Source organism: Engraulis encrasicolus, chromosome 9 (assembly GCF_034702125.1).
Source record: "Engraulis encrasicolus isolate BLACKSEA-1 chromosome 9, IST_EnEncr_1.0, whole genome shotgun sequence".
Classification (NCBI taxonomy): Eukaryota; Metazoa; Chordata; class Actinopteri; order Clupeiformes; family Engraulidae; genus Engraulis; species Engraulis encrasicolus.
In genome coordinates, this window is record NC_085865.1 from 44,695,223 (window position 1) to 44,703,693 (window position 8,471).

The 8,471-nt window shown below is 45.3% G+C and overlaps 1 protein-coding gene across 1 annotated transcript in view; it reads right to left on the minus strand.

The window, feature by feature from the left end:
* Positions 1 to 2,607: 2,607 nt before the first annotated feature.
* reck (reversion-inducing-cysteine-rich protein with kazal motifs) overlaps positions 2,608 to 8,471 on the minus strand; it is a 106,447-nt gene continuing 100,583 nt past the window's right edge. Inside the window, exons 20-21 of the mRNA XM_063207222.1 lie at positions 7,341 to 7,496; positions 2,608 to 2,871 (exon numbers count right to left, since the gene is read on the minus strand). Of these exons, the coding sequence (XP_063063292.1) occupies positions 2,641 to 2,871; positions 7,341 to 7,496 (387 nt within the window). The 3' untranslated portion in view covers positions 2,608 to 2,640. The remainder of the gene's footprint in view (positions 2,872 to 7,340; positions 7,497 to 8,471) is intronic.

An 8,471-nucleotide genomic window follows, 5' to 3' on the forward strand; every position in this document is an offset into this window, starting at 1 on the left:
ACAGACACAAAAAGACAGAGACAGACATTGATAGAGACATACGCAGATGAAGAAAGAGAGAAAGACAGACAAAGAGAAGGGCATATCTTCCTCTACTAGGCACAGAGGAGAGAGAGAGAGAGAGAGAGAGAGAGAGAGAGAGAGAGAGAGAGAGAGAGAGAGAGAGAGAGAGAGAGAGAGAGAAAGAAAACATACACATGTTCGAATGTGGTTGTTAAATATTTCAGGAAGTCTAACTTCACCCCTGCCCACAGAGAGAGAGAGAGAGAGAGAGAGAGAGCGAGAGCGAGAGCGAGAGCGAGAGCAAGAGAGACGGAGAGAGACGTTCCACTAAGCAAGTCAGCAGCTGCTGGAACTTAAACTCCTGCGATGTAAAAAATCTCAACAATCATTACGCAATGCACATGATGCAACACACCAGACACACACACAGCACTCTGTCCACAGTCAGGCTTTATGCTTTATAAAATATGCATTCTCTTCTTGGCGTTTCGACACATTGCAAAGGAGCCGTACCAGAATCGGGAGGAGGGAAGCTACCCGGCGAAGAAGTACAGAAAATACTTTTTAACCGAGCAGCGACAATCCTCCACAATCCTCACGCACTCTATAACTCACTCACGTTGGCAAATATGAACCCATTTAATTGTAATACAAAATATGACAGGAAATGACACAAGCGACTAAGAACAAAACAAACAAAAGGAGACAATGGAGCAAAAACAATGCTGAAAACAAAACAAACAAGGAAAAAAAACAAGCACAAAGATGCAAGGAAACAGAAAGGAGACGTAAGATAAAGACTCAAGAGGAACTGTTGCAAATCAGCTGCCGAGGCACAATAATACTGTCGATAAGGCGGATGGGGTGGGGGTGGGGGTGGGGGTGGGGTCGGAGGAGGGGTTAGTGTGGGGGGTGGCTACGGATGGGGATGGTTTGGGGGTGGGGGTGGAGGTGGAGGGATGGGGGTGGAGGAGGAGGAGGGGTTGCAGTGGGGGGTGGCTAAGGATGGGGATGGGGGGTGAAGGGATGGGGGCGTGGAGACTTCATGCGTCATAGGCAGTTTGACGAAACACATGGGGACAGGAACGGCACAAGGACGCGGGACGCAAGGACAGAAGACGGGGGAAAACACAATACATTCGAGACAAGATAAACAAACACAAAAAGATCCTTCATAATTGTCATGCAAGAACTACATTTAAAAAAAAAAAAAAACATGGCACATTGTGATCTGAGCTTCTTCATTTTTAGAACAAAATAAAAACATTTTTGCTATTTTTTAAATTCATACATTACATTTTTGCATTACTTCATATAGGATTTTTTTACAGATATATTTATAGATATCTATATTTATAAATTTACGGTTTGTCGTTACCCAATGATGGATAAGTAATGATTGTCATATTCACGTACACATGGCTGCTCTTTCCTTCATTATTCCTTTTTTTTCTTTTTCTTTTTATCTGTACAGAGGAACAGCGAAGATCCCTTTTTTGTCGTGTGTCTTTGAGCTTATGGGGGTGGAATGGTTTTCCTGTCAGGATTCGATTTGTTCCAGTTCGAGCACAGCATCTCTCGCCCTCTCATATTTACATAGAGACGTGTGGAGGAGAGGAGAGGTGCATGCACAGGTAAGTGTGTGGGGATTTCTGGGTGTGTATTGTGTGAGAGGAGAGGATGTGGAATGTTAAAGAATGTTGTTAAAGCATGCGTGCATGTGTGTGTGTGTGTGTGTATGTGTGTGCGCGCGCGAGCGCGTGTGTGGGTGCGTGCGTGCGTGCCTGCGCATGTGTGTTGGAAAGGGGTTTAGAGTAATAATGAAGCCCTGAGGACAGAATTTTGTATTTGTCCCCTCTCTCAAAAACAGGCTAAAAATAAAGCTACCTGCTCTTCTCTCGTTCTTTCTCAATCTACCCCTCATCTCTCATTCCTCCTTTTTTTCTCCTTTTCCTTCCATCTCCTCCCTTCCAGAGGAGAAAGGGAGAGAAGAGCCACTGGACTGGAGATGAGCGTGGAGACAAAGCAAAGCAAAGACTAGTTCTGCCTTCCGGTAAGAGTGTGCTACAAAACGGGGAGAACAAAATGACCACAACTATTGTATCTATCTCCTCATTTCCTTAACAGTATGTGGCGGGTTTCAGTCCCCCTGTTTGATGTGTGTGTGTGTGTGTGTGTGCGTGTGTGTGTGTGTGTGTGTGTGCGTGCGTGCGTGCGTGCGTGCGTGCGTGCGTGCGTGCGTGCGTGCTTGTGTGTGTGTGTGTGTGTGTACTTCTGTGTGTGTATACATAAAGCTGATTCTGATTGTCCTTGGCAGGCTCTCTGGGTTGATTGTCAAAAAAAAACGGCAGCACTTTGAGTCGCTGGGACCCCCTCGCCCCTCCTCCTGTCGCCGGGGGCGACCGCAAAGGGTCAAAGGTCAGGCACACGTGGTCGTCGTGTCGTTGCTAGGCAACTGGGTGTTGGCGCAGTGTGAGCGAGGTTACTGATGGTAAAGGGAAGTGAAGAGGATGGGGGTAGGGGGGTGGGTGTGCTGGATGTAAGGGAGAGGCAGGGAGGGGCGCAGGTGGTGGAGAGAAGAAAGAGGAGGAGGAGAGGAGGGGAGGGGGGCTGGGGGGTGAGTTGGTGGGGGGGGGACTAGTGTCCCCATGGAGCCCCCACCAACATGAGCAGCAGCAGCAGGAGGGGGAGGGAGAGGCAGAGGTGGGGCAGGGGGGTGGCGGAGGGCCGTCCGGCTGACGAGCTGATGGTGGACACTTTGACCTCGGACGTGAGAAAGGCCGATAAGGGCACGTGTGACACCAGCGTGGGGCTGCCATAGTTGATGAGGGAATCGATCTTCTCCGCCTCCTTGCTGCAGGCCTCGATCTGTTGGGGGAGAAGGGGAATCGGGGATGGGGGAGGGAGGTGATGCAAAGTAGGGCGGTTAGACCTGTGAGACAATGGGCTTGTATTTTGTTGTTATTTATTGCTCATCATTGCTAAACCAGAAAGTCTCCTTGCTGTAGGCCTGATCTGTGGGGGGAGGGGACATCGGAAGGGAGAGGTATCGTTAAGTGTGGAGGTTACACATATGAAACAATGGGTTTGTTTCCAAGTTACAAGGTGAGTTAGGATATTTTGGGACACTCTTGTCTGAACACCATACACTGTAGCCATCCATGTACGTAATACAAGACAGCTTTATTGTCATCTTTTTCACACGGGCTTGTTTTTTTTTATCATATACCGTTTATTTTCAGATCAGAAAGCATAGGAAATAATTTCAGGTTCATACCAAATTATTATGTATCGACATTTTGAACACCCAAATACACTCCACGCAGATTCCTGCTACCCTTCCAAACCAAACCTCTCCACAGTGACAGTGTGAAAAAGTGAAAAGTGAAAGCCCATTGGGAAACTCCAACTCCCATTGTCATTGTGACACAGCACTCCACAGCACACAAGTGAACACTGCACACAACGAAATTGCATTTATGCCTCACCCGTGCAAGGGGGCAGCCCTCAGTGGCGCCCCATGGGGAGCAGTACGGTGGGACGGTACCATGCTCAGGGGTACCTCAGTCATGGAGGAGGATGGGGGAGAGCACTGGTTGATTACTCCCCCCACCAACCTGGCGGGTCAGGAGTCGAACCGGCAACCTCTGGGATGCAAGTCTGACGCCCTAACCGCTCACCCATGACTGCCCATGCTGTGTGTGTAGTTACCTCCGCCAAGGAGGTTATGTTTTCGGTCACATTGGTTTGTTTGTCTGTCTGTCAGCAGGATACCTCAAAAGGTTATGAACGGATTTTGATGAAATTTTGCAGATTTTTAAAAAAGATTCTTCACCTTTGTGAAAGATTTGCACTCTCTGAGTGCTTCTAGTTTAATATTAATTCTTGCTGATGGACTTGTTTTGAAATTACCAGCTGAGCGATGACATCTTGGCAGTCTTGTCTGAACACCTCCGTACCACACTGTACCCTCCCAAAATAATACACTGACACTGAGGTGAGGTTTTCTTCAGACCTCAGAATCAAGACCACAAAGTACTCCTTTAAGCCAGCAAATCGTTTCAAACAAGCCATATCATGCGCTGACTATTTTGACATCGGCGGTGACAACACAATTGTGATGGTTAGACCTATGAAAGAGTATCACAACACTCCCAAAAGGGCCTGTTGTCACTTTAGCTTTCTTTGTTGGCTCTGAGAAGGAAGACTGACATCTGAAAGCAGTAATTTCAGCTCAGTAGTTCTTATTCACACATCATGTCAGGTGGTGTGAGAATGACTCGAGGCAAGGCCACTGCAATAACGGGCAGAGAAAATTGCCTTTAAGCTATGCCCCAACACACACACACACACACACACACACACACACACACACACACACACACACACACACGCACATACACACGCACACACTCCGACACACGCACACATATGCACGCCACCACTACACACTTGAGCCACGCCACACGCACACGCACACGCACATGCACATGCACACGCACACGCGCGCACACACACACACACACACACACACACACACACACACACACACACACACACACACACACACACACACACACACACACACACACACACACACACACACACACACACACACACACACACACACACACACAGAACAAAGGGAAAGGAAAAAAGTATAATCCGCGTACATACGCCCTAACCTTTTCTCAACTTGTAGCCCTACTTAACGGCTAATACCAGAGTGTTTTAACATCCACTTAATGAATGGTCATTACAATAGCATTTCATCAGCAGCCAATTGTAATGTGGTAGAGAGGGATGTGGGGCTTACCATAGGCCTCCTGCTGGCGCCCTTACCCTGCTGTGTGCTGTGTGCTGTGTGTGGCAATGGCTGGTAATAGCGTTATCATCAAGCAACCTATACTTTAACACTTCGTACAGGTTAACCTTTAAAGGGACACTGTGCAGGAAATGGTCAAAAAAGGTACTGAAACTATGCTGCTCATTGAAACTGGGCTGCATATTGCCAAATTTGATCTTTACATGAAAGTTTACAAAGTAATAAACAAATATTTTCTAGTATGGTCCAAGTACAGTCATTTTTGCAGATAAAAATGGCTATTTTTGGAAATTCAAAATGGCGGACCATGGAGAAGATCCCCGTTTTCATGTATGAAAAGTGCCATTTTTCCAGTCATAATGAATACTTAAAATTTGATGCTGGTGGTAAGTATTCATGAAAAAGGTAACATTAGTGAATGGGCAGCATGAATTCTGAAAATAAACAACAAAAATTCTCACACATTGTCCCTTTAAGAGGAGCCCCGTCTAGCAGGAGGTGTTGGCCTTACAGTATATGAGGCAGTATAGGGCAAAATGTTCTTGGTTTCCCTCAAATGTTAAAAAAAAATCCTTTCACTCATAAGCTTCCATTGTTGTAAAAAGTGCGTGGCATCACCTGGTTGCATCTACTTCAGGCCCAATCAAAGATACAGTAGCCTATTGGTGCCACGCTGTTGCTGCCAAAAAGACATCCTCAATACCAACCATATGATGTCACTTTTTACCCAGAAAGCATTGAGATGTAAATGCAATGGCAGCTTACAAGTTCTGTAAATGGAGCAAATTCACAAGTGCTTTAATAAAAGAGAGAGAGAGAGCAATCCTTTTACTGTACACTACGTCGTAGGCAGTGACACCATGACACCAACGCCAGTCTTAAATACTCAACAAGTCTTCCTAGGGATCATAATAAAGATGTGAGCTTTCAGACATTTGATAATGAGAACACATTCAACAGCAATGTAATATATTAATGAATTCTAAGTCTTAAGGTCTACTCTAATAATAATACTCCCGAGCTTTAATTGCCTTGCACTTCAAGTGGCTGTTATGACCTGTCTGGTCCTAACTGTTCAAATCGCATATCATTGTCTACTACTGTATGTTGTTGATGCGTGAGAACATTTTGTTGTGAACATTGTCAAAAGAAAGATGGTGACATTGAACCTAACCTGCCTCTTCAGTTTAATTACTTAATGTGTGCATTTATTTCCGCTTAAAGACACTTGTATTTTATTTTTTATTTATTTATTTATTTATTACATGAGATTGGTGTATCCAGACACAAAGAGGAAGGCAGGGTTTTTGTGGGTTTTTTTTACTTTGAGGAAGGCAGTTTCACAGTGCTTTTCTCCTTGATGGAGCTCGTTTGTACACTGCTCCCCTTATCATGTCTGTTGGTTTAGATGGCATTGCTGGCAACCAATGTCAACAGCCAGAGAGAGTGTGAGAGTGTGAAAGACTTAGAGACAGAGAGAAAAAGGAAAGACAGAAACAGTGAAAAAAAGCGAGAGAATTCAATCAGAGTGAGGCAGAGGAACATAGAGCGAGAGAGCTAGAAAGAGAATGAGACAGAGAAAGGAAGAGTAAAGAGAGGAGGCACAAACAGTGATAGAGAAATGAAAAACAAAGAACAGGATATTGCGAAGACCCGACCTTGACAGTGTGGTTTGTCTGTAAGACCTTCAGCCATCCGCTGTATCATTCATTTATGTAGTCAGAGAGAACTCCATGTGTTAAAGGAACAGTCCATCCTTTTTGATTTTCACATGTTTGCAGTATTTCCAAGTATTAAACATGATCACATCATTTTCTGATATACTGTATGTGCCATGTTGTTTGTTATGTCCTTGTGTCTTCTTCTGTATTATGTATGTATATGTATGTATGCTACTTGACACCTTCATTTTCCTTGGGATCAATAAATAATAAAGGCTACTCTACTCTACTCTACTACTCTACTTTCTCTACACCCCCCACCCCTCTATCTCCGTCTGCTCCTCCCTCTCTCTCTAAGCCATAGAACTTCTGCTTTGCAGTCTAAGCAGTGGTATGGGCATATTCATTCATACAGTCAATCCTTTAGCTGTTCATATCAATACATTCACCCAAACATGTTCTCTCTCTTCTCTCGCTAAGCCATAGTCGTGCTGTGTATTGCTTGCAGTGGTGTGGCCACATTCATTCATGCTGTCAATCCTTATATCTATACAGTCACCCAAACGTTTGCTCTCTCTCTAGCCCTCTCTCCCTTCCTCATTACATTGCATTACACTGTCCTTGACGCTTTTATGCAAATCAACTTACAGTTATTTTGAGTGATTACAGGGTTAGCAATGTCCATGGAGCAATGTGAGGCTAGGTGTCTTGCTCAAGGGCACTTCAGCAATGGGGCGAGGTAGGAAGTGAACGGATGGTATTCGAACCTGCAACACTCTCATACAGAGCACATGTCCTTAACCATTAGGCCACGGCTGCCATAGCTAAGTCTTAGCAGTGCTGTGCATTACCTGCAATGCTGTAGGCGTCTGGTCCACGGGCACGATGAGGATGACGATCTCTGAGTCGACGCTCAGGTAGCCGAAGATGTCACACTGAGGCACCGACACGTGCAGACGCAGGATGCGCAGGATGTCATGTAGCGTCACCGGCTGGTTACGGTTCAACTAATTATCCGGAGATATGGAATAGACAGAGAGAGAGAGAGAGAGAGAGAGAGAGAGAGAGAGAGAGAGAGAGAGAGAGAGAGAGAGAGAGAGAGAGAGAGAGAGAGAGATAGCACAGGGAAATGGAACAAAATGAGCCACACTATAAAAGTTGTGTTTTTCCACTGTCTGTTTGTGAAGAGTCAGGGAGACACACACACATTACTGGATAGATGTGGACGTGGCATTGAGGTCTTTCCGTGTCAGTAAGTCACAATAACTTAACCACGCCATATCAACACTAGCCTGATTATCATCGACTTTCAAATCTCTTCGAGACTTGGTCTGACCAAGTCAAGGTGTGCTACTGTTTGTTTGGTTTCCCACAAAGTGGGATGAGTTCACGATTTTTCTAGAGATCAGAAACGATAGACGCAAGGCCGAAGGCTTGCGTCACTAGGAGGGCACGCCCACACTGTCATTTTGCAGTGTAGGACAAACACTTTCAGTGTTAAATCGACTATCTGAGTGTTGAATTAAAGACAGATAAATAAACTATGCAGCACTGATGAGCTTAGGAAGTGCTCAACCATAGAGCAAAAGGAATGGCATGTTTCTAACCATTCACAATAGAAAAAAGAAGTAGGGCTCTTGCACAGGAGGTCAACATGACATGAAATCAGTCATGCAAGAAGTGTTGCTTTACGTAAAGGAGGTCATTTACTCATTGAGCTTCTGCAAGTGTGCAAGTGAGTGCACACACACACACACACACACACACACACACACACACACACACACACACACACACACACACACACACACACACACACACACACACACACACACACACACACACACACACACACACACACCACACACACGTCACACACACACACACACACACACACACACACAGACCCAGTTTAGCGAATAGACATTCATGATATACTCCGGCTCATATGATCGCATCAGCTGAGTGACTTTGAGCGGTTA